Source organism: Saccopteryx leptura, chromosome X (assembly GCF_036850995.1).
Source record: "Saccopteryx leptura isolate mSacLep1 chromosome X, mSacLep1_pri_phased_curated, whole genome shotgun sequence".
NCBI classification, from domain to species: domain Eukaryota; kingdom Metazoa; phylum Chordata; class Mammalia; order Chiroptera; family Emballonuridae; genus Saccopteryx; species Saccopteryx leptura.
In genome coordinates this window covers 40549848-40576782 of record NC_089516.1, presented here as the reverse complement: position 1 = coordinate 40576782, position 26935 = coordinate 40549848, and the positions used below count along the sequence as shown (strand labels likewise).

At 45.6% G+C, this 26935-nt stretch overlaps 1 protein-coding gene across 1 annotated transcript; it reads left to right on the top strand.

Moving 5' to 3' along the window:
* On the top strand, positions 1-25117 carry GPR173 (G protein-coupled receptor 173). The gene is made up of 2 exons (XM_066357333.1): positions 1-380; positions 22339-25117. Exon 2 carries the CDS (start codon positions 22436-22438, stop codon positions 23555-23557), a length of 1122 nt encoding a protein of 373 aa, XP_066213430.1. The 5' UTR covers positions 1-380; positions 22339-22435; the 3' UTR covers positions 23558-25117.
* Positions 25118-26935: the final 1818 nt, after the last annotated feature.

Sequence of the window (26935 nt, the reverse complement as noted above, 5' to 3'; positions counted from 1 at the left end):
CCCGTAGCAGGGGCCAGCGCTGGCCCCCCTCCCAGCTTGGCGATGGCATGAAGATGGGGGTGGGAGTGTGTAGTGGGGGAAGCACCAGCCCGAAATCCCACCTGCCAGCTAGCTGGGTATCCCAAGGCTGTGTGCTGGCCACCTGGTGTTTCCCAACACCCCCAGCCCTGCCCAGTGCACCCCTCTGGAGCCTGCTTCCCCTGATGTCTGCGATTTAGACCAGCCCAGCTGTATCCACGGCAACAGAAGCAGGAGTGTCACTGGCCGCCAGATCACTGAGGGTCCCACAATGTGACCTAGGCTGTGATTTATTCTGGGTGAGAAAAGCTTGAGCCCCCTCCCTGGATTCCAAAACAGCCCTGCTGAGAGAGCCCAGCCAGGTAAGTAGTCAACATCCCTCTACTAAGAATGGGGGCTGGGACTTCTCTTCTGTCTCCCCACACAGATTTCAGAGTCTCCATCACTGCCATGCTTTCTGTCTCTCTCTGATTGTTAGTCAGTCTCCCCCCTCCCTGCTCCATCACAAGGGCCACTTGAGCACCTAAGACTAGAGAGTCCTCTAGCCATCTCCATCTTTCCCAACCCCAATGTCCCATGAGAAAGGGAACCACCACCTGTTTCTCCCGCACAGGGTCTGTTTTTATCATGACAGTTGCATTTGGGCAGGAGGCTGTGTTACTATCTTCTTGTGTGCTGGCTGTGGAAGGCATTCCTGGGGGCCGGCGTGCTCTCCTCACAATGCCTGCACCCTGGGCAGGTCAGCCGCCTGCAGCTGCTTCCTCTCTTCTTCCTCCTCCACTCACCTCCAGGTTCTTTGGCCTGCATGCAGGGTGTGTGTGTGTGTGTGTGTGTGTGTGTGTGTGAGCAGGCAGGTGAGTAGACATGACAGAGAAGCTGCTCCCAGCCCAGACCACCCACTACTCCTTCTTTCCATCTTCCCTCCCTCCCTCCCTCCCTTTCTTCCTTCCTCCTTTCTTTCTTTCCCTCCCTCCTTCTCTCCTTTCCTTTTTTCTTTCTTTCTTTCTCTCCCTCACTGTTTCTCCCCACAGGTAGTAGACTTTTGCTCACTCACCACTGAAGCTATTGCTTTGGTTCCAAGATAGGGGGAGGAAGCCACTGTAGGGCTAAAAGGAAGGTGAAATGCAGGTGGGGAGCATTTCTGGGCCCCAAGCTGCCTGGAGGTACTAGGACCACACCACACATCAACCTGCAGGGGCCAGACACAGCATGGTGGTACCCACAGTGCGGACCCCAGCGTCTGTTACAAGGATGTCTATCTCTGTTTCAGACATTCGTGTTGTGTCTGGGACCCCAACTCTTTAGCCTTGTACACAATGGCCAGTGGTCTGTATGTCTGGAGGAGCAAGAAAGCCTGGTGCATGGAGAACATGGATTCTCCAGGGACACTTCCCCCAACTACCAGCTCTGCAAGTGTAGTGAAAGCGGGCCACTTACTAAATCCTCAGTTTTCCCATCTATCTATCAAGGAGATGGGTGACCCTCCCATCATGGGTGTGTGTAGTGGCTAAATGAGTCCGTGCATGGAAATAAAGGATGTGTAGAGAAGTGGCCCTGAACCAATGTCAGCAAAGCTCATGGCCAATATTGTTGCTGATTATTCACAGTTAATATTATTATTTGGGGAAGGGACTAACTCCTCTTCTCCAGGGTCTTGGCGGAGATCTGGGGAGGGCAGCCGATAGGTAAGTGGGGGGGGGTTAGTAGAGCAGAGGCAGGATCACTCTGTTGTAACTCCTCGTTTGTAGGGAGTGATAAGTGGTGGCTGTGGGCCGAGCCTCCTGCCCCCACCCCACTCAAGTCTCCTTTCTTTGCACTTGCCCCCATCCTTCCCCTCTCCTCCCCCATCTGTGCAGAAACAGACACAAACACACACCACACACACAGGCTTGAGCCCCCCCCCCCCCCCCCCCCCCCCCCCCAGTGATCTAGCAGAGGCCTGGCTTGCAGCCTGCAGTATTCCTGGCCCTGGTGATGTATGCGTCTCCCTGTTGAGGGGAGACTTGGCAAGAGTTTGGCCTGTGGTCAGTGGTTGGCAGGGCCTGTGGACAAAGCTGAAGAGATAGCAGGGCTTTGGGTCGAGCTGGGGTGTGGCCCATGCAGCAGCCAGACCTGTTGGGGACGGGTCCCAGGGAGTTGTTAACCTAGAGTTTGGGCGGGGAAAACAGTGGGGTCTGCTGGCTGGCTTCTGGCTGTGGAGAAGTTGTGGAACACTGGTTGAGGGCTTGCTGCTGCAGAAAGGTCCTCAAGGCTAGAGAGAAAGAGGATGGGAAAGACTGAAGCCCAGAAAACCCCCTATGTGGGGGCAGAGGGGTGGGGCTTTGGGGTATAGAGTAGACTTTTCTGAAGAAGCATTTGGTGCAGAAGGGAAAGGACCCAGCCTATGGTCTGGAGGCATCTGGCCCTCAGCAGGGGTGTATGTGCAACTGAAAACATGGTGCTATGTGTACAGTGTGTTTGTGTGTCTATTCATGGGCACTGTGGAGGTGTATGAGTCTGTGTGTGTGAACAGGTAATGTGATGGTATGTGCAAGTGTATGGGTGTTTGGGTAGGCTTATGTATGTGTATAGGGGAGTGGGTATGACTTTGCATGTCTGTCTGGGTGAGCAAATGGGCATGTTTGATTCTAAGTCTGAGTGAAGGTTTTTCTCTGAGCCAATAGCCCTATTGAATGTCTGGTTGTATGTGTGTGTGGTATCAATTTGTCTTTGAGTGTGCATGTGTGTAAGTGTAAGGGTTTCAGAATGCCTGGGTATGTGTGTCCAATTAGGGGAATGCCTAGTTGTATCTGATTGTGTATATCTGTGTGTGCTTATGTGTGCATATGAATATAGGTGCAAATAAATAGTGTGTGAGTGTCAGGGTATGGGCATATGTGTGTGTCCATATGTATATGGCAGGGTATGTGTGTGAACACATGCTTCCATGTGGGTGTGCCTGCCATGTATATGTATGAATAGGCCTGTGTATGAATGTCCATGTGGCTTCTCCAGCATTTTAAATTATGTATGTGTCTATGTGTGCATGTTTGAGTACATTTTGTCTGTAGACAGACCTAATAGGTTCACACCTAGTTGGGGAAATGTTAGTGTAGCTGGCCACACTAGTATAAGGAGAACTAATTGTGTGGGTAAGGGAGAGTGTGTGAATACATGTTTTGTACATAAAAATATATTTTTAGGTATGTATATGTGCACACATTTGATTATATATATGGGTAGGGCCGGCGGAGGTTTATACCTATATATATATATGTGTGCACAAAAGGCAGTGTGCACAGGTGAATGGAGGCATTTGTGTATGTGTTTAATTGTGGGTACACTGTTAATGTGTGAGTGCATGTCTGATTGTGGTATGCATGAATAACTACATTTCATAATACTTGTGTTTACATATCTCATGTTTTGTTTAAATTTCTAAGTATGAGTGTGAATATGTATAGATTGAATGTCTATATTGTGTATATGCTAGTATATGTGAACATCTGGCTGTGTGAGCATTTGAGTGAACATGTCTGTATATTTCCTGTGTGTTCTTGCACATGTGTGTGACTATGCCTATGTGTGTGCCTGTCTGAATATACAGATATGTGAATGAACCAAGTTGTACAGTTCTAATTATTTGTATATGTGTATTGGTTTAGATAGCATTGATTTTCTGGAACATATGTTGTGGAACAATGTAAATGAATGTTATGTGCTTGCCATTATTGGTCTATAAGTGTGTTTGTGTGTGTGTATGAGGATGTCTTTTATATATGTGTGCCTTTTATGAGTGTTATGAATTCTTCTTGTGCAGATGTACAAGTATGTGAGAATATGTGACTGTTCTTCCATGTGTGCATGTGTGTGAGCATACCTTTGTGTCCAAGGCTGTCTGGAAATGGAAGGGAAGTGTAAGTGAGTCTTCTTTGTTTGCATCCTTCTCATGTGGGTATATGAATGCATGGGAACATATGCACATCTGTGATTCTGTGAATGTGTTTTTAAGTACATTTATGTCTCCATGTCTGATTGTGCACAGAGTAGTGAATGCTGTGCAAGTCTACATACATGTGAATATGCTCACAAGTGTACATGCTCAGTTGTGTGTATAAGTCTATGTATGCTAGAATATCTGTATATGAATACATCATCTCATTGACAATCATGTATGCATCTGGGTGTTTATATGTGTGAGGATACCTATGTGCTAAAGTGTGTGAATATGCTTATGTGGTCATGTCTGGATGTATGTGTGTGTATACATTTGAGAGATCAACTCTGTGTCACATTTGTTCAGTTTCTCATTGGATGCAATACAGAGTTTGCCTGTCTGTGGGCATGTGTAAGTATACCTGTAGTACACCTGTGTTTGTGAGTGAATGTGTGTCCTTCATGAGCATTATTATGTCATATGAGTGTGTGTCATGTGTATATGCCTATGTCTGAGAGTAAATGGATGTGCACATGTGAGATCAAGTGCAGTGTGAGTGTGCATTGCTGTAAGTGTCTATGGGTAGGGATGAGTGTAGGGATTTGTGCATGTGCTTCTCTGATGGTATGTGTGTGAGAGAGATATTGTCCTGTGCACATAGGCTCTGTCACTAAGCGAGTGATAAGGGAGGGCACTGTGTCTGTGATGCTCTGTATACACAAGCGTGTATTTATGTGTATGTTTGACAGTCGGTGGCCCTGCCAGACCATGTCTGGTTCTTACTGTGTAAACATCCTACAGTATGGCAAATTGTAACACCTGGGTAATCCATGACCCCCTTCTGGGGACTCTGGTTTCAGGATAGTTCATGTTATCATTCACACTCAAGAAGTAAGAGCCGGCCTGACCTGTGGTGGCGCAGTGCATAAAGCGTCGACCTGGAAATGCTGAGGTCGCCGGTTCGAAACCTTGGGCTTGCCTGGTCAAGGCACATATGGAAGTTGATGCTTCCAGCTCCTCCCCCCCTTCTCTCTCTCTGTCTCTTCTCTCTCTCTCTCTCTCTCTCTCTCTCTCTCTCTCTCCCTCTCCTCTCTAAAATGAATAAATAAATAATTATTAAAAAAAGAAAAAGAAGTAAGAGCCAATCATGGCTGATGTCCTACTAAGGAAGGGGGTCAGTGACCTCTTTAGAAAAGTATTTCTTGAAACATGAAGACCTCCCTTCCCTTTACCCCACCATCAAAATTTCAGGACAAAATGGTATTGTATGGTGTTGGGGGTTGGAAATGATTTCACAGAGAGCACCCAAATTATGTCATCCAGGCAGAAACCTAGATGTGCATGTGTAAGTGAAGGAACATATCTGCAGAGAGCAGGGAGAGAGGGAAACGGCGAGGAGAGAGAAAGCATCTAGATTGTGTGTGTGTAAAAGAGAGCCTTGGTGTTTCTAGGTAGGGTGTATATGTGAGACATTTGGATGTACAGGTACACCTTGTTTTTCAAAAGTTCTCAGTAAGCCATTTCCCTTTTGCAAAAGACCTACCTTAGTAAGGTAATGGCTTTTTTTCATAAAAGCAAAGTGGCATAATAAACTTTCAGACACTGGGAGGTAGTCTTCACTTTACATCAGGGGTCCCCAAACTACGGCCCGCGGGCCACATGCAGCCCCCTGAGGCCATTTATCCGGCCCCTGCTGCACTTCCGGAAGGGGCACCTCTTTCATTGGTGGTCAATGAAAGGAGCACATTGACCATCTCATTAGCCAAAAGCAGGCCCATAGTTCCCATTGAAATACTGGTCAGTTTCTTGATTTAAATTTACTTGTTTTTTATTTTAAATATTGTATTTGTTCCCGTTTTGGTTTTTTACTTTAAAATAAGATATGTGCAGTGTGCATAGGGATTTGTTCATAGTTTTTTTTTATAGTCCAGCCCTCCAATGGTCTGAGGGACAGTGAACTGGCCCCCTGTGTAAAAGGTTTGGGGACCCCTGCTTTACACCATTTCAACTTATGAAAGGCTACATAGGAATGCTCTGTTTTTGGATAGCGGGGAAACCTATATTTGGGAAGGAGAGTGGGGGTGAGGATGTATGTGAATGGCATGTTTGTAAGGTTCTATGAGAGCATCAGCTTATTGGGATAGAATGGTATGAGTAAGTGATTGGGTGCGGCTGGGTAGGAATATGTGTGAGGATGTGTATTTGTGGGGTATGTGAGTATGTGCAAGAGAGAATGGGTGGTATCTGGATGTATCTGTTTGATGTGGATGTATCTGTGCTGCATGTGTAAGAAGAGGTGTCAGTGTTTCTGCGTAGAGTATGTGTATGAGGGTATATGGGCGTATTGGGGTGGGAGGCATTCAAGTGTGAGCATATCTGGATGGTGTGTAGGTGGGTGAGAGCACAAGTGTATCTAGGCAATGGAAGCATATGATGGAATATATCTAGATGGTGTGTGTGTCAGAGAGAAAATTTGGGCACATCTTGGTGAGGGTGGGAGTGTATGTGAATGTGTATATAATTGGAGGGTACTGTGGATGTTGTGTGGAGTGTATTGAGAGAGTATGTGTGTATCTGCATTGTATGCATGGACTATGAGTATTCTAGATGATGGTGACTAAGGGAGAAGGAGGATCTGCCCTGTGTGTATGTGTAAGAGTAGGTGTTTCTGAGTGTGGTGGAGGTATGAGAGCACAGATGTGTCTGGTGGGAGGAGTGTGTAAGTATAGCTGGATGAGGTACAAGTGTCTGGGTTTATTGGGGTTGGCTTGAGTGTGAGTTGGGGTGTGAGTGGGTGTATCTGGATGATGTGTGTGCAAGGTGTGCATGTATCTGGATGGTGTGGGGGGTACATCTGGGCTGTGTGTGAAACAGTATATGGGTGTATTTTGGGTGGAATGCATTTGAATATGAGTGTATCTGGATGATGGGTGGCTGAGAGCACAGGTATATTTGAGTGGCAGAGCAGGCACTAAGGTATATCTGGATGGTGTGCTGTGAGAGCTTTGGTTTTGTATTTGGATGTGTATCTATTTGTGTATTTATGTGAGTGTATGTATAAATGGATGAGGTATGTGAAAGAGAGTTTGGGGGCATATGTGGATGAGAAGTGTGTGTTTGGAATATGCATGCACTCAGGTGGTGTGGAGGGGTTGAGAGAGCATTGGATGCACCTGGCCAGTGGATTATATGAGGAGTTGCACTTGAATGGCATGTGTGAGAGTTGGATATATCTCCGTGGGGTGTGTGAATGAATGCAGATGTATCTAGATAGTAGTGGAATGTATCTAGATTATGTGTGTGATTGGGGGGGGGTGAGTATATCTCAATAATGCATATGGGATGAATCTGGATGGTGTGTGTATGTATGAGATGATGGGTGGATCTGAGTAAGGCCATGTGACTGGAGTTTGTGTTTGGTGTGTGTGTGTGTGTGTGTGTGTGTGTGTGTGTATGAGAGACAGAAACAGAAAGAAAGAGACAGAAAGAACATGGGGAAGTGTGGGTGTAAATGGATAGGATTTGTATGTGAGTGGGTGTCTCTGGACTATATGTAGGTGGGTACTTGTATGTGCATGTATTTGGGTTGGGAACTTGTGAGTGTGAACACCTGGGTGGGGTGTGTGTAAGTGTAGTGTCTTTGAATGGTGTGTGCCATTCTGAGTGTGTCTTGATACTGTGGGTGAGAGGTTGTAGAAGTGCCTGGGTCATATATGAAGGCCCTGGGTCCAGAGGTAAGAGAAATGAGTCAGAGTGTACCTCACTGGTGTATGTGAGAGTGTGGGCTGTGTTGAGAGTTTGCATAAGTGTGCTGTATCTGGGTGCCTGTGACTGGCTGTAGGTGTATTTGAGGTGTGTGTGTATGAGGATAGGTGTGTTTAGATGGGATGTGTGTGAGAATGTGGCTGTGTCAGTACTGAGTATGTGTGTGAAAGTAGGTGTATCTGGCCTGACCAGGCATTGGCGCAGTGGATAGAACATCGACCTAGGATGCTGAGGACCCAGGTTCAAAACCCCGAGGTTGTCTGACCTGTGGTGGTGCAGTGGATAAAGCGTTGAGCTGGAATGCTGAGATTGCTAGTTAGAATACCTGGGCTTGCCCAGCCAAGAGCTATACAGGAAGCAACCACTATGAATAGATATTTCCCGTTTCTCCCCCCTCTTTCTCACTCTCCCTTTCTTTCTTTCTCTTCAAAAATCAATAAATAAATTTAAAAATCTAAAACAAAACAAAACCCTGAGGTTGCCAGCTTGAGCACCGGCTCACCAGCTTGAGCGTAGGGTCGCTGGCTTGAGTGTGGGATCATAGACATGACCCCATGGTCGCTGGCTTGAGCCCAAGGTTTCTGGCTTGAGCAAGGGGTCACTGGTGTGGCTGGAGCCCCCTGGTTAAGGCACATATGAGAAAGCAATCAATGAACAACTAAGGTGCCGCAACATCTCTCTCCCTTTCTGTCTATCTGTCCTTTTCTCTCTGTTTCACTAAAAAAAAAAAGAAAAGAAAAGAAAAGTGAGTGTATCTGAATAGTATGTGTGAGGAGAACATGCACCTATTGGATCAAGGTGTATGAGAGGGGGTATATCTAAGTAGGCTGTGTGGGGTTTTCTCTGCATGGTGCATGAGGAAGAGATAGGGTAATCCAGGTAGTATCTGAAAGAAAGTGTATAGGTGAATCTGTGCAGGGTGTGTGAGTATGAGTCTCTGTGGGGGGGTGCATGTGAACATATCTGGTTTGTATGAGAGTGTTTGGTGTATTGGGGTGGGGAATGGATCTGAGAATGCGGGTGTATCTCTATGTGAGTCTGAACTTAGCTGGTTGGTATGTAGGTGGTGCAGGGTGTTTTATGTGTTTGATAGTGTGTGTGTATCTGGGTATGTGTATGATTGTGTGTGTGTATGAATATATGAGCACATCCATGTGTACGTACAAACATGTGCTTATGCTAGGATGGTATGTATCTGTATGTGTGCATGAGGTGAATGTGTTTCTACATGTAAATAAGTTGGATCTACAAGGTCTCTGAAGCCAGACTCTGAGTTTGAATCTTAGTTCTGCCATTTACTTGCTGTGAGGCTTTGAGCAATTTACCTAACCTCAACTAAGCTCCAGTTTCTTATTTGTAAGTAAGGGTAATTATACTACCTATCTCAGAGGGTGAGGATTGGATGAATTAATATTTGAAAAGTACTTAGGACAATGACTGGCACATAATGAGTCCTCTGTGCCATATAAGGTATTAGCCAGCACTATAATTATTATGTGCTGATATGTAAATAATATTATGTGTCCGCCTGCGAGTGTGAATGGGGTCATTTCTATGTGTGTATTTGCTAAACCTGTATCCATATATATGTATGACAGAATGAGCAGATCCTGTGTGTCTGTGAGAATGTGTTTGTACATAAAACATGGTTTGTACTTTTATGTGTCCCAGTGCATATATAAAAGCATGGATATATGAAGAAGGAAGTGTGTGTCTAGAGGTTGATGGAAGGGCTTTGGTGCTGGGTGTGTATTTCACAATGCACAGACATCTGTGTACATGAGTGTGCACATCTGTACCTATGGTAGTGTTGTGTCCATGTGAATACAGATATTCCCTGCATTGCTCTTCTGTCAGCATATGTGTGTGTGTGCACGCATGTGTGAGAGTGTGTCTTATCTGAATATGTCAACAGGTAGGCTTGTAGTGGTCAGGATGTACATGTGTGCTTGTGAATCTCTGTTGTGTCTGTAAATGTAAGAATGTTGGTATCCATGTTTATATGTGATGATGATGTGTGTATGTGTTTGTGTGTGTAAGAGATTTGAGCCTATCTGGCCATGTACTAGGATATGTGTATCTGTGTTGTGAGTATGCGTAAATGTGAATAGTTGTGTGCATCAGAGGGTTTGTATCTGTGTTTATAAGCATCAGTGGCTATGTGGATATAAATGCGTGAGTCTGCACTGCTCCACATGACTGCTTGCTTCTGTGTATGTAGCTGTGAGCCTGAGTGCTGTGCTTGTATGTGCAAGCATGTCTGTACTGTGTGTATGTGTGCCAGGGCAGATTTATATACTGTGTGTATATATGTATGTGTGTGAGGGGAGGGTTTGTGTAAGATAGTGGGTTTTAATCTTCGTGGAGGAGCCTAGGGTGGGGGAAAGCCTGAATCTCTGGGATGTAAGCAGGACTTGCCTGTGTCTGAATGTCAGCTCTGTGCATTCATGATTGTGTCTGACAGCATGTAGGTCCATATAATTTGGTCTATAGGCGTATGTGTCTGCATGTGTCCATGTAAATGTTTGTGTCTCTGGCTAGGCCTGTATTTCTAGAAGGGTGCCTGTGTGTGTATGGATGTGTGTGTTTTGTATAACTGTGTAACTTACTGGTAGGTAGGTACTGACACACATGCCTAACTGTTTCTATGTACAAGAGGTGTGTGTGTGTATAAGCACTTGCTTGCACTTATCAGCCTAGTGTAAGCCTGAAGGTGAATGCAAATCTGAATCTCTATGTACACACATGCCTGTGTGCACACATCTGTCTGTGTCCGCTAGTGTGTCTGTGCAATGTGTCTGGATGTGAATGTGTTAGGGCACACAGAGAAGGCGATATATGTGTATGGTATGGAGTAAACTGAAGAGAATATAGGGATACTGGGGTTCGATGAAAAGAAATTCCTCACATTTTCTTTCTATTCTAGAAACTGATAAGAAAAAAATGCAAAGTTTTAGGAGAGTTATGAAATTTGTTTACAACTTTCAAATGAAATTTTTTTCACAGCACACTTGAGCACATTTTTGGAACTATCACTTTTTTATTTCCTCATGCAAATTGTAGTGGCCAATATCAATGCCCACTTCTTCTGAGACTTTGGTCCTGGCTGCCTTGATTTATTTTACGGTCATTTAATTTATTTATGGTCATTTTTATCATGATTTGGTAAATCATTTGGTACTGGGCATAGATCTTCTACATCAAGTTACTATGTATCTAGGTGAAAAAAAATAATTTAAGCAAATAACTATTAGTTTTGACAAGGATATGAGCTTCCATCACGGCCTTGCCACTTCTTGATCTTTGAAGGCACGTTGTTGAAGATAAGCTCCATTCCATGGAGGATGCTCAGGCACAATTTCCCCCTGTGTCCTCGTAATTAGCTTGAATGTATGAAACATAACTGCATAGTTCCGCAGGTCAGCAAAGCTCACCTCAAATGCATGAGCGTTGGAGTCATCACGTACCATCTGGGTTTCTCTGAAGCGTCAGATGCAGTTTCTAGCATTGAATATGGCTGGTGCTTCCACACCATACCAAACTTTCTAAAGAAATGGAACAACTGCTTGTTTGTGCATCCTCTTTTCACCTCTCTTTTATAACTCTCTTGTTCTTACCATGGCCAGGCAGAGACCCAGGTTTTATGCTCGAAATAGCTACGTGATCTCTTCTGTCTTGGTAGTCACCAGCAACAGGGAACTGCTTGCATAACTAAGTGACTGCAAATGGTCAAAGAGTATATTTTATTGGTTAAAACTCCTTTCTCGGCCCTGGCCGGTTGGCTCAGTGGTAGAGCGTCGGCCTGGCGTGCAGGAGTCCCGGGTTCGATTCCCAGCCAGGGCATACAGGAGAAGCGCCCATCTGCTTCTCCACCCCTCCCCCTCTCCTTCCTCTCTGTCTCTCTCTTCCTCTCCCGCAGCCAAGGCTCCATTGGAGCAAAGTTGGCCCGGGCACTGAGGATAGCTCTGTGGCCTCTGCCTCAGACGCTAGAATGGCTCTGGATGCAACAGAGCGATGCCCCGGAGGGGCAGAGCATCGCCCCCTGGTGGGCGTGCCGGGTGGATCCCGGTCGGGCGCATGCGGGAGTCTGTCTGACTGCCTCCCCGTTTCCAGCTTCAGGAAAAAAAAACACAAAAAAACTCCTTTCTCATCAATAAGTAGAACTTGGATAATTCATAGTCTTTGAATTTTATGCTTCAAAGATGGGATCCTTCTTTAAATCTAACGACTTTTTCTTTTCTTTCAATCAAGCATGATGTTGAAACTTCTTGTAACAAATGCTTATGAATTTGATATACAACAGAAAATTTTCATTGTTAGTATTTCAAAATAATGATGAAGCTTTCCCATAAGTAGACACAGACATTGCTCTACTCATCTTAATAAGTCTTGGCATTACAACTAAACATCCCCCAGGGGGCCATCCTTGATCTCACATCTTCTAAGTTGAAGTTTGGCTTTGTATCCATAAACCTTGTCAACATATTTTAAAAAAAAACACCTTGTCAGTATACCCTTATGTATTTTTAGTGTCTTTAATTTATTTTTAATTTATTCATTTTAGAGAGGAGAGGGAGAGACAGAGAGAGAGAGAGAGAGAGAGAGAGAGAGAGAGAGAGAGAGGAGAGACAGAGAGAGAGAAGGGGGGAGGAGCAGGAAGCATCAACTCCCATATGTGCCTTGACCAGGCAAGCCTAGGGTTTCGAACCGGCAACCTCAGCATTTCCAGGTCGATGCTTTATCCACTGCGCCACCACAGGTCAGGCCAGTGTCTTTAATTTTTTTTAATGTAATTTTATTCATGTGCTCAAAGAACCATTTGTTGAAACCAGTAAGCATCAAATCTGCAACGCAAAAAATCACTCACATAGAAACGCTGAAATTTTTCTTTTAGCTCATAAGTCTTTTACAAAATCCTTACACGCTTGGGTTTAAAACAATAGAGAAGGGTGTAGTAATCCCAATGCTTCACAGAAAACTGATACGCAAGTGGGTAGTGCCTTGAATTTAATTAAATTCACCTAGGATCATTTACTGTGGAAATCAGACTTACAGAGAAGCTTTTATAAGGTAAAGGCTCCTCCGCGAATGAATCTTGGTGTTTTCAGAACAGATTCCAGATATGAACTTCCATCACAACACCAGCATCAGTCCAAAGTCTTATGGAGCGTTTCCACGGTATTTCAAAATATTCATGTATCACTTTGAATATTTCAACCTTACTTTTTATTTTGGTGCTTCTTACATTTCCCTTCAGGATTTCTGACTAATCCTATGAACCAAGCACAGTTAACTAGCATCCAGAGATGTATCAATATAAAATGAAAAGCCTTTGATTCAATAGTCATCTGAATTAATGTCATCTCGATGTCCTTTAACCTGTCCATGCTGTCTTCTAACAGCAATACTTGAGAGTGGCCCCTTTCCTATTTTTTTTTTTTTTTTTTTTTTTTTTTTTACCTCATTGGTTTCAAATACCATGTGGACAACTTCCCGGCAGAGTGCTAGCATGTGAAATTCTACTGGGAGGGACATCTTAGCTTTCCTTGTTAATTGTACAGCCCTGCCACTAGGGGGTTGAGCTCTATCTAAGAATGTTCTAAGCCATCTAATAAATGAGACTGATCTCTTAATTTGAACTTCTAGTTGCTTTAATAAGTCCAAATCTTTCTCTGTGTGATAGTTTTGTGGTCAGTTAAACAACATAACCTCCTGAGAAATGACGTTTCTTTTGATAACTTTTCCACACAAATTAGACATGTCGGCTGAGGAAGAAAGGACTAATTAGACAGCTAAATCCAAATTTGAGACAATCTTCATTAAATTGCTTAAATTAAGACATCCTGGATTTTTTTGGATGGGAAACTGCTGTGTTTGTCTTGTGAGTCTCCTCATTTTCCAGTTTTAATAAAAAGGGCTATCATGATGGGGGAAAAGAAATTTTTTGTTTTTAATTCAGTGAGAGGAGGGGAGGCAGAGACAGATTGCTGCATAGGCCCAGACCGGGGTCCACCCGGGAATCCCACTAGGGGGCGATGCTGTCCCCATCTGGGGCGTTGCTCCTTAACTCCTCTTAGCCCCTGAGGCGGAGGCCATGGATCCTCAGCACCTGGGGCCAACTTGCTCTTATCAGCAATGGTTGCAGGAGAGAGAGGAGAGGGAGAGGGAGAGAGAGAGAAGGAAGTGAGAGGGGGAGGGATGGAGAAACAGATGGGTGCTTCTCCTGTTTGCGCTAATCAGGAATCAACCGGGACATCTACACGCCAGGCCAACGCCCTACCACTGAGCAACCGGCCAGGGCTGGGAAAAAATCTTAAAAATTAAATCTATTTGAATATAAAATACTGAAAGGGTCAGTGAAGCATCCACCGGGTATAATAAAAAAAACACAAATGTCGGAGACTTTCAGAGGTAGGTTTAGATGTAACTTTATTGGCCAGTTTCACCTGCGCAGGGGTGAGTTCCCTGATGTCCGGAGACACCGTACTCAGTCTGAGCTGCAAATGGGAACCGCCCCGGGCGCTTACAGCTAGTTCCTTATATATCCTAAGTAAGCAAGCATAAATACAGAAGCAAAAATAGCGGTCACTTATTTGCTAAGGGAGTTGCACATAGCATAGCAACAGGGGCTGGGTCTAGCTCATTGGCGAACTTCAAACATAAACTTCTGATAAGGGTCTCTAACCAATGGAATGCAAACATTTGTCTTCCTTTGTTCTTAGCCTTACAGGGTCCCTATCCTTACCTCCCTGTCTCTGCGTCTACACTCTAGCAATCCCAGCACACTTTCCTGAATCTCACAATTTGATCTTTTCTTGATCCTTACAGTCAGCAGATCTTTGTGACTTCTGAAAACTTCTGAGTTTTCAATAAACAAATTTTAGATCTGCATTCTTAAGAAAGCAACACTTTGAAACAGCCATAAAAACCTAGCTTTCCCTTTAATGAACCAATTTAATTCAAATACAGTCAGGCTTCATTCATTTACTGACAAATATTTTGACCCAAAGTAAAAGATAATAATTAACTATGACATTAATTATGAAATCCAACCAAGAATCAGGTTTGGTTAATTGTTAGTATTAAAAGCCAACAGCAAATAAGTCAATAAATAATCTAAGAAATAATAAAAATAATATTGTAATGTTTAAAATCTTCTTTATGAAATACTTAGCCTGACCAAGTGGTAGTGCAGCGGATAGAGCTGGGACACAGAGGACCCAAGTTCGAAACCCTGAGGTTGCCAGCTTGAGCGCAGGCTCATCTAGTTTGAGCAAAGCTCACCAGCTTGAGCCCAAGGTCGCTGACTTGATCAAGGGGTCACTCGGTGTCCTGATAGCCCCCCAGTCAAGGCACATATGAGAAAGCAATCACTGAACAACTAAGGTGCTGCAACGAAGAATAGATGTTTCTCATCTCTCTCCCTTCCTGTCTTTCTGTCCCTATCTGTCCCTCTCTCTGTCTCTCTCTGTCTCTGTCACACAAAAAAACCTTACTGAAATGCTTCTGAATGCAATGATACACAGATATGCTTCATACTATTCTGGAAGTGGGGAAAGTGTGTGAGGATATAGATGAAATAAGATCCTATGAGTTGATCCGCGGTGAATCTGGGTGATGGGTACACTGAAGTTCATTCCAGGAGTCTTTCTGCTTTTTTCTGTTTCAAATGTTCTAGAAGAAAAAAAAAATCTTTTATAAAGAAGCAGCAATCAAGAAAATAACTAACTAATTATATTCTTCTTAAGAACACCTAATACCAATAACAGCAAAATCATACAACCCTTCTATTTCTGTAGGAACAAAAGTTGTGGAAAGTAAGAATGAGATTAAATTAAAAGAAAACGAAAACTGTACACTCATGGGGAAAATCAAAATACTTCACTGATGGTGAATAAGTGTCAATCAAAGCGAAATCAGAAGACGATCAACAGGAAGAGACCCTAACATTTACAACCTCCCTTTTCACATGGCCCCCTAGAGCCCATCTGCTCTGGCACTCTGCTGTGGTAGGTGCCCACCAGCTGGGCGGCTCTGCTAATGTTTCCACCTGTGTGTGCCGGGCTGGCTGCTCTGGACACATGCAGAGGATGTCTCTTGGTGTATACCTCTTGCAGAATGTGTGTATCGTGTAAGTTCATCTTTGTGCTGTGAGCGAGTTTGCGTGTATACATGTCTCTGAGTGTGTCTGTTTTCATGGCGGTTTTTCTCTCTGTGTTTGTGTGTGTGTATGTAGCAGGGTTCAAGTGCATGTGAGCGTGCTGGCCTATGTACGTGCCTTTGAATCTGAGTGTTAATGTGTGTAACAGTGTTTATATATGTGATGATATAGGTATGCCACTGTTTACATACTTGTGTTGCAAGAGTTTGAATATGTGAGAGGATTTGAATAATCAGGTACAGTATATTAAGACCAAGAGGATATATGAGTCTGTGAGCATGTGTGTGACAGTGAGTAGGTTTGCAAGTGTGTGTGCATGCACACACTAGGGGAGTTATAATTGTGGGTTTATGAACTGTTGTACATGTATATATGTGAGTGTATCTGTGTGTGTGTGAGTAATTCTCAGCCCTCTTATTCCCAACACCCTCTTTTATGTAACATATTTTGTAATGCTCCTTTACTATCTGGACAGGAAGCTCTTAATATAACCTCTCTGCACATATCATTTCAAAAGGAAATCCATATAGTATTTTATACAATAGTCACTTTGTATTAAATCTAATACAAATAGAAATAAAAACAAAGTAACTTATAAGAAAATAATTTGTATTTCAGTATGTAAATACTTGACTATGACACTCCCCAGGAGATTCAATGAAGTAATTAGAGGCTGTTACATCTTATAATGAGTAAAAGTAGATTGAGGAAAAGGGAGAAAAATCAGAAGCAGCCCCTTGCAGAAAGTACAGTAAAATGACAGGCAAAGGCTTAGGGCTGAGATTTTTCTGAAATAAGGAACAGCTCAAGGAAAGTGCTCCACCAAACAGAGCACAATCTCCTGTGCACTTAACTAGTTACATTCCTAGACAATTCAGGGTACAGTAAATCCTCAGTGTTGTCAATAGGTTCTTGAAACTGTGGCAAAATGATGGATAATGAAACCAGTTTTAGCATAGGCTAATTGATATAAACAAGATCAAATTCCTATGGCATCTCATCAACATTGTAACCAAATGACAACGAATGAAACATTATTCAAGAAACTACTGTATATTATTAAAAGCAGGGGAAGGTTGTGTTCACCTGTGAAATAGAGGTAGCTTCTAGGTTCAGTCCATTACAAGTCCAAAGTCCTAGGGGATGCAGGACATATGTTGGCTGTGTGGGACTATCCTGCACATCACTGGGTGGCTAGTATCCTCACCCTGCACACTTAATGTTAGAATGACACCCTACACCCTAGCATTGTGACAACCAAAACGTACCTACAAATCTCCAAAATGTCCCCTAGAGGGCAGTAACACCTTTCCTGAGAACAAAGTATGGCGTTTAGGCATGGGTACACGGTATACCTGCCGAGTGTGTGTGTGTGTGTGTGTGTGTGTGTGTGTGTGTGTGTGTGTGTACATGCATGGGTGCAGCATACACATAATGTCCCTATGTGTGATGTGGTTGCTGTCCGTGTATCCCCATCGCAGTAGGCTATGTGTCTGTGTGAACTGTAGGTGCTGTGCATCTGTGTCTAAGAGCATTTGGGCCCAGGGGGCCCAGGCGGTGGCTGCCAGTCTATGCTCAGAAGAACCCTCTCCTCACTTATTTATACAATTGCCCCAGTTTTCCAGGCACCACTAGGGTTTTGTTTATTTGCTGCTATTTTTTTCTTTTGTTTTATTTTAGTGTTTCTTTTTGTTTTCATTGAGACTCTGGACTACACATTATCCACCTTGTTGGTCTTAGTGCGTCTCTCTGTCTCCCTCTCTATCTTCATCTTTTCATCTGCTTATCTCTGTCTCCCTCTCTATCTTCATCTTTTTTTCTGCCTGTCTCTGCCTCTGCCTCTGTCTCCATCCCTGCTCTTCATCTGTCTCTCACACCCCACCCCATCTATATTTCTCTATATCTTTTCTCTTTCCTTGTATTTTCCCTCCCCTACTATTTATCTATTTCAATATCCACCTATCTCTCTCCCTGCCCACTTCCTTCCCACCTTTCCTCTCTCTATTTTTCTATCTCTTTCTCTCTATCTCTCTTATCTTTCTGTCTCTCTGTCTCTGTTTTCTTTTTAATTTTTTTAAATTTATTCATTTTTTTAGAGAGGAGAGGGAGAGACAGAGAGAGAGAGAGGAGAGACAGAGAGAGAAGGGGGAGGAGCTGGAAGCATCAACTCCCATATGTGCTTTGACCAGGCAAGCCCAGGGTTTTGAACCGGTGACCTCAGCATTTCCAGGTCGACGCTTTATCCACTGCGCCACCACAGGTCAGGCTGTCTCTGTTTTTTCTATATTTATCTCCCTTCTCTATCTCTTCTGCTTTGTCCATTTCTGAGTGTCTCTGTCTCCTTTTCTCACTTTTCTCCTCTTCCCTTTTCTGTCTCTATTTCTATCACTTCTCTGTGTGTAAGGCTGTCTCCCCTTTCTCTCTCTCTCTCTGTCTCTCTTCTCTCTCTCTCTCTCTCTCTTTTAAATTCAATTTTTCTGTCTCTATAACCTTCCTCCCTGTTTCCTCTCAAGGCTAAGGAGTGTGTGTATATGTGCGCATACACATTTACATATACCCAACTGTCCACTGGTCCACAGTTCTATGGGAGCTATCAGGCCTTGAGGGACTAGCTGAAAGGGGCCTGTCAACCCCACTTCTCTTGAACCACAACCCTAGTGCCTTCTTGTGACCTACTGGCACTGGCTTTGAGATTTAAGGGTGCCATCAAAAAAGCCTGGCCCCAGGTGGCTGTGGCAGGCCAGGCTGGATTGAGCTGGAAAACAGTGTAGATGGGAGACTTTTTCCTGGGAAAGAGGAGGGTAGAAAAACATCCACTCAAACTCTGTTTCCCCCAACCTCAAGCCCATCCCAGTCCCAACAATAGTTCTGACCTTCTGCTTCTGCTTCTACTTTGCCACATTCCCTCTGGGACCTGTTATCTTATCACTCCCACGCCCTCTGCCCCAGCCCTCACACACCAGATTCTGCCTGTTTCCTGCCAAGCCCTGCCTGTGCCCTCCTGCTCCTACACTGTCCCGGCTGCTAGTTCAGCAAATCCTCCCTGGATGCCTCCAGGCCACCCTCCCTGGTCCACCAGCCCATTTAGTCCCTTAATCGTTTGGTTGACAGCTTTGGACTGAGGGCCTACCTCCAGAGGAGAGTGTGTGAGTCTACAAGCCATGCCCTGTAGAGCCTTTGTTCTCATAGGAAGAGGCAGGAAAGAAGTCAAAATTTAAAAGTAAAGTAATACAGTGCGTTAAAAGAGATAAATTCTAAGAAAAGGAATAAAGCAGAGCAAAGGACGGGGGTTGCTCTTATTTCTCACCTGGATTACTGCAAGAGCCTCCTACGTAGTCTCCCCACTTCCACAGTTGCCTGCATGGTCTGTGCTTTTCACAGCAGCAAGTGGGACCCTGTTCAATCCCGAGTCGTATCCCATCTCACCTCTGCACACAACCCCACTCATGGCTCCCATCTCACTCAGAGTAAAAGTCGTAGTCCTCACAATGGCTTACATGATCTGGCCTTGCCACCTTTCTGAACTCACATCCTACCTCTTTCCTCTCACTCACTCTGTTCCACCCACAGTGGCTTCCCTGTGCTTCTTCAAATGCAAAGAGGGAGGGGGGAAGTAAGACACAGTGTGGTGTCACTTCGGAGCCTTTGCTCTGGCTGATCCCTCTGCCTGGACATCTCTTCCCCCAAACACCCATATGACTAACTCTCTCACCTCCATCAGATCTTTGCTCAGGTGACACTTCTATGAAGACTTCCCTGTCCACCTCATCTAAGATTGCATCTCCCTCAGCCCTAACACTTCCTATCCCCCTTTCCTCTTTTTTTACTTTTCAGGAACTTATCATCATCTGACCTACTATACCTTACCTATGTATCTTCCTTATTATCTAGAATGTCAGCTCCGCAAGGGTAGGGATCTTTGTCTGGCTCACAGCTGTATCCCCAACACCTGGCACACAGTACGTACTTAGTAATTGGCTTTTCAGTGAATGAATACACACAAGCATACCTACATCTTTATAGTCGCACACTCTCCACTTCACTTAAAAACCCAAGTCCTTCCCTGGCCGGTTGGCTCAGTGGTAGAGCGTTGGCCTGGCGTGCAGGAGTCCCGGGTTCGATTCCCGGCCAGGGCACACAGGAGAAGCACCCATCTGCTTCTCCACCCCTCCCCCTCTCCTTCCTCTCTGTCTCTCTCTTCCCCTCCCGCAGCCAAGGCTCCATTGGAGCAAAGTTGGCCTGGGCACTGAGAACAGCTCTATGGCCTCTGCCTCAGGCGCTAGAATGGCTCTGGATGCAACAGAGCAATGTCCCAGATGGGCAGAGCATCGCCCCCTGGTGGGCATGCCGGGTGGATCCCAGTCAGGCGCATGCGGGAGTCTGTCTGACTGCCTCCCCGTTTCCAACTTCAGAAAAATCCAAAAACAAACAAATAAACAAAAAATCCCAAGTCCTTCAGGATCAGAGAAGATGAAGAGCTTAGTGAAACTATATATTCGTAACACATAGATACAGATAACAGGACAGCAAATCCCAGAGAGAGGGGGCGAAGGAAGTTAGGCAGAGGGGGACAAAGGGGGTGTAATGGGGGGCATGTGGTTGGGTTGTAAGGGTGTTGTATTGAGTGGGACACTTGAATCTATGTTAACACAATAAATTAAAATTAATTTAAAAATGAAAAACAAAAAATAAAACCAAGTCCTTGTCATGGCCCACAGCCCTACATGACCTAGAGCTAGAGACTTCTGTGACCCTACCTTCCACCACTGTCTCCCGCCTGCCCTATTCCAACACTCTGGTTTTCCCATTGTTCCTTGAGCAGGCTAAGCACATTCCTGATCATGAATAAAGAAACCTATGTAATGAGTGGTTACCAGCATTAAAAAAAATGAAATAGAATAGAAACTAATGGGGTATATTAGATGTACACTCAGTACTGTTCTGTACAAACTTTTGATTCAGCTGTGTGTGCACATGCGTGTATGTGTGCCAGGTTGTGGTGTAAAATCTTACTATAGGTATCAGTCAAAAAAGTTTGAAGAACACAACCTTAGGGCTTTACAAAGAGGGAGAAGAGTGACACCAACATCCTTGCCCCACAGAGCCACCAATGTAGGAAACAGGTAACTAAGGACATCTAAAGATATGAAGTGCCCTCACTCAGGGAGGAGGGGGTAGAAGCAGCAGTGGGCCAGGGGCAGAGCCTGACAGCAGCTAGTAAATGGGGTAGAGGGGTGGAGATTCGGCTGCACTACTGCAAACCAGCACAGCTAGTAATTCCGGGTCCTGAGTGAGAACGATGTGGAATGAAGAAATTAGACTTAAACAGAAAAAGGATAGGATCAAGAGGCCTCTACAATGCCTTTAGCTTGGCAGAGCAAAATAGCCCCCCCCCCATTTGCTTTATTATATAGACATATGCAAATAAGGAAGTATCCAATACAAAGTCACAACTCTCTTAAGGCATCAACAGGAATCCATTTAAGGCTTATACAGAAATCTCCCCACCATGCATAAGTGAAATCAACCAACATCAGAACAAAGGGTGAGAGAGAGGGCATGTAAATATGTAAATTATGCCTGACCGGGCAGTGGCGCAGTGGATAGAGCGTCGGACTGGGATACAGAGGACCCAGGTTCGAGATCCCGAGGTCGCCAGCTTGAGCGCGGGCTCATCTGGTTTGAGCAAAAGCTCACCGGCTTGAGCCCAAGGTCGCTGGCTCCAGCAAGGGGTTACTTGGTCTGCTGAAGGTCCGCGGTCAAAGCACGTATGAGAAAGCAATCAATGAACAACTAAGGTGTCGCAATGTGCAACGAAAAACTAATGATTGATGCTTCTCATCTCTCTCTGTTCCTGTCTGTCTGTCCCTGTCTATCCCTCTCTCTGTCTCTGTAAAAATAAATAAATAAATAAAACAAATAAATATGTAAATTGCTTCTAGCAACTTAACCAAGTGAGGTGAGGGGTCGGGATGGGTGCAGATACTCAGTTTTACAGCCAGTATGGCGGTGGTGGGAAGGAGAACAGCCGTTTGCTAGGTCTCGAACTGCAAGGGCTCTGCTATTTGCAGTCTCCCACAGCGCACAGACACTAACACTGCCCTTTCCGTTTCTTCCTCACCTTTCCTTTCTATCTATTTCTCCTTTTCTCTTTTTCTTGCTTCTCTCTCCCTCTCCTTTTTTTATCTCCCCCTCTCCCTCTCTCCTCCTCTCCCCTATCTCTCTGTCCCTCTTCCTCTGTCTCCCCTTCTTTTCCCCTTTCCTTGTCTCTCTGGTTCTTTCTCTTTATCTCTTCTTACTCTTTTTATCCCCTCCATTTCTGTCTCAACTTTTTATCCGTTTGTCTTTGTTGCCGTTTTTTCTCTTTGGTCTATCCTTTCTCACTCTTTCTCTGTACCTATGTTTTTTTCTCTGTCTCTCTCTTGCCCTCATCTCTCTGTCTCTACGTCTGTGCCTCCCCCATTACCTCCATTTGCAGGTGCAGCCCAAAAGGACAACCGATGGAGTCCCCCAGAGCTCATCGAGTACCGGACTGGCTGACTCCATAAGGTTGGGAGCAGCCCCTGGCCCTCATTATGGCCAACACCACTGGAGAGCCCGAGGAGGTGAGCGGTGCACTGTCCCCGCCATCAGCATCAGCTTATGTAAAGCTGGTGCTGCTGGGACTGATTATGTGCGTGAGCCTGGCGGGCAACGCCATCTTATCCCTACTGGTGCTCAAGGAGCGTGCCCTGCATAAGGCTCCTTACTACTTTCTGCTGGACCTGTGCCTGGCCGATGGTATCCGCTCTGCCGTCTGCTTCCCCTTTGTGCTGGCTTCTGTGCGCCACGGCTCTTCATGGACCTTCAGTGCACTCAGCTGCAAGATTGTGGCCTTTATGGCTGTGCTCTTTTGCTTCCATGCGGCCTTCATGCTGTTCTGCATCAGTGTCACCCGCTACATGGCTATCGCCCACCACCGCTTCTACGCCAAACGCATGACACTCTGGACATGCGCAGCCGTCATCTGCATGGCCTGGACCTTGTCTGTGGCCATGGCCTTCCCACCTGTCTTCGACGTGGGCACCTACAAGTTTATCCGCGAGGAGGACCAGTGCATCTTTGAGCATCGCTACTTCAAGGCCAATGACACGCTGGGTTTCATGCTTATGTTGGCTGTGCTCATGGCAGCCACACATGCTGTCTATGGCAAACTGCTCCTCTTTGAGTATCGTCACCGCAAGATGAAGCCAGTGCAGATGGTGCCAGCCATTAGCCAGAACTGGACATTCCATGGCCCTGGGGCCACCGGCCAGGCTGCTGCCAATTGGATCGCTGGCTTTGGCCGTGGGCCCATGCCACCAACCCTGCTGGGTATCCGGCAGAATGGGCATGCAGCCAGCCGGCGGCTGCTGGGCATGGACGAGGTCAAGGGTGAAAAGCAGCTGGGCCGCATGTTCTACGCGATCACACTGCTCTTCCTGCTCCTCTGGTCACCTTACATTGTGGCCTGCTACTGGCGAGTGTTTGTTAAAGCCTGCGCTGTGCCCCACCGTTACCTGGCCACCGCTGTTTGGATGAGCTTCGCCCAGGCTGCCGTTAACCCCATCGTCTGCTTTCTGCTCAACAAGGACCTCAAGAAGTGCCTGAGGACTCACGCCCCCTGCTGGGGCACAGGAGGTGCCCCGGCTCCAAGAGAACCCTACTGTGTCATGTGAAGCAGGCTGGTCAGCAGACAGACAGGGAGAAAGAAGGTCATGGCCACCATGCTGGAGCCAACAGAAAGGGAGGAGTAGGATCCCATGCAGGAGCTTTTCTTTCTGAGTCCAGGCCCAGCCCTTCAGATCACCTGGTGTCTAGGCACCTTCGCCAACACTTCCCCAGGGGTGGGGCTCTGGGAAAGAGGTGTTTCTAGGGCCTGTCTCTGCTGCCTCCTTTTCCACTTCTACAACCTCTCTCTCTATCTCTCATTCAGAAAAAGAAAACAAAACTGAAAATGCAGGTTTTTCTACTAACAGCTGAGGAGTCAGGCTTTCTTGCTTTAATGTCTCTCCTTCTGACATTGTCCAGAATGGAGAAATTTGTTCTGTAAAATAGACTTCCAGACCTCTTTGGGCCCCTTCTGCTCCCATGTACCCTCCCCTTCCAAGTCCTTTAGCAAGGCCTGGATGTTTAGGGAGAAACTGATCTGTTGACAAGAGGGACCAGAGAGGGTGCAGGGTCTGTAGGGAGCGGGGATGTTTAATTGCTATGTTGTGTGCAATGTTGTTTTAGGCTAACCCTGGTCCCAAGCCCGGTCTCCTCTTGCTTCCCACCATGTCCAGACATCCCAAGTGTTTCTTGAGCATCTATCTGAGAAGCCAGGAAGGGAGGGAGAAAGGCCCCCTCAGGATGGGCCCAGGCTAGGTGAAGAGCAGGATGTGAGCTGCATGCCTGGAGCTGAAGAGACCTGAGCTTGATCGTGTTCTCTCTAGCTGCCTCCTGGATCCCCAGCCCCTAACTTTTCTTTCTGAGGATGGAAACGCACTCTAGCCCCACTAGGGCTGATGTGGGTGCTGTACAGGCAGGAAGAGCCCCCCCCCAGGGAAGTGTAGGGAGACAGCCAAACTCCCCAGAGTAGCCGGATCCCAGAGCCTAGCATCAGAGTGTAATTCAGCCCCAGAATTGTCTCCTGAGTTCATACTCCTCTCCCAAAGATGAAAATTCTTTTGGGACCTTGGTATCTTGTGGTGGATAAGCTCCAAGGCACTGTGGATTTGAGTCCGTTTTGTTCTCCTCAATCCTCAAGGGCCTCAAGCCCCTCCGTGGTAGCCCTTGGTCTTCTGGGCCCTCGGCTCCTGACTTTGCTCCCTCCACCTTTACCTCCTCCCAAAGTGGAGCAGACCATAGCCAAGTTCCCTAGGTGGGCTATTCCAAGCTTCCCTCCTAGGGCAGAGGCCACTCTGGGATCACATTTAGGCCAGTTCTTTTAAACTGGGGATCCAAGCTGGCACTCCTTCACCTGGTCTCACCCAGGTTCTTTGTCCCCTTCTCATTTCCTGGTGGAGGGGAGATCTGTATTTATCCACCCTCTTTCCTGACCCATTGAAACCCTTGTCTTAAGTTCCTGCCCAACCCAACACAACCTCAGAACTGAAAAGCCTTGACCCCAGAAGAATGGGGAAGGCACTATAGGCAGGAGAGACATTGATGAACCTGGCTGTGGAGTTGCCCTGGAGTGGCAGGGCAGAATGGTTGAAAGACTGGGGGAGGGGGTATCTGTTCTCTCAGTGATAGTGATGGGGGTGCCTTTTCCAGGGTGTGGGTCGGGGGGACCCACAGGGGTGGGGGTAGATAGGGTACATTCAGGAGGGTCTTCCTCCATTTCTTTTTTCTAACTGCCTGGATTCACCATTGGATTTTGTAAATGGAAAACTGAAATGAATAATGCTATATTGGATGTTTTCTCTTTCTGACTGTGTGTGTGTGTGTGTGTGTGTGTGTGTGTGTGTCCTGTCTGTATGACCACATGTGGGGAAGCATGAGTGAGTGAGACACATGTCTGTGTGACTTTGTATGGGGAGGCACCCCTGCCTGGCACACATATGTGAGTACCTGTGTGGAGACATATGGCATACACACACACACACACACACACACACACACACACATACGTGTATGCACCTGAGAGAAGACAAACTGGACTATGTGCCTGCAGCAGGAAGTAGAGTGATCAGAGAGATGCAACTTGAAAACCGTGCGTATATAGGTAGCAACTGGGAGATTCTCAATCTCATCAGATCTTCCTACCTTGGCCCAGGCTCTGAACATGGCAAACAGAATACTTGAGAACCCCATCTCTTCCCAAAGCCCGGAACCCTCAGGTATCACTTTTAACTCCTGAATCAGTCTCCTCTCAAAAACCCAAACACAGTGTTTCTGAAACTGTACCACTATGGAGAATGTGCACTGGGAATTAGGGATCCAACTTGGGGACAACCGATAGGGTTAGAAAATGCCCCCACACACATACACACAAAGTAATGGCTTTTGGAGGGACTGCTCAGTCTGGGATGGGAGATCTTCTGGAGGGTTCACTTCATACAGCTGGGACTTTGGTGAGCTTTGACTAAATTGAGAGGGAAGGATGTCACAGGAGGGAACCCAAGCCTGGGGGTCTACCCAGCCAGCTTGTTGCCTGGGCACTCAATTATTATTTATTTACTTATTCCCTCAGGGGCACAGAATTGAGTTGACCATACTCCTCAGTTCTTGGCACACTATATCATCATTGATCCATGGGAAGCCCTTTTATTCTTTATTTTGTTTTGTCACCTTCATCATCCATCCTTAATCCCATCGCCCCTCCCACATAGGTACCCACTCATGTATTTTACATATGTCCTTCCAATCCACCATTCATGTGTTGATTTACATATGTGTGTATCTGTAAAAAATATATGGTATTGTTATGTGTTTTGATTTACATAAACAGTATTGTACTATAAATCTTGTTGTTTCTTTTTTCACTCAACATTCTGTTTTTGAGAGGTCCAGCCATGTTGCCGTATGTAGATCTAATTCATTCTAGTGGTCCATTTTATATACACACATATCACATTTTCCTTATCCATTTCCCTGGTGATGGGTCTCTAGGTTGCCTCCAGTTCTCTGCTCCAACAAGGCTGCAGTGGGAAGTTTCTTACACTTCTCTTTAAGGATGCCTAATTTAGAGGAGAGGCAACTGAAGCTCAGAGAGAGGTTACCAAGTGAGAAACAGATCGCGATTTGAATCCCAGCAGAAAACAGAACCCCAGCACCATGCCTCACCAAAGACTGTCCATCTCACCAAAAAGAATTTTCAAATACAATTAAAAATAGTATACACTGGGGAAAGGGAGAGGAAAGAAGGGGAAGGAGAAGTATTGAGTAGATGAAGAAAGTCCTAGAAAAATCTAGCACACGAACTGAATCACATCATTTTAATGACGCATAGGAAGTTAGGTGTTTTTTTGTGTGTGTGTGTTTTTTTTGTGTGATTATTATTTCTAGAGCCATCTTGCAGAGATGGAAAATGCCACGTCAAAACCTGGCCGCAAAGCAAAGGCCGTAGATTT

Excerpts from the sequence above, each read along its gene's own strand:
- GPR173 (XM_066357333.1), top strand. The coding sequence starts at position 22,436 with ATGGCCAACACCACTGGAGAGCCCGAGGAGGTGAGCGGTGCACTGTCC.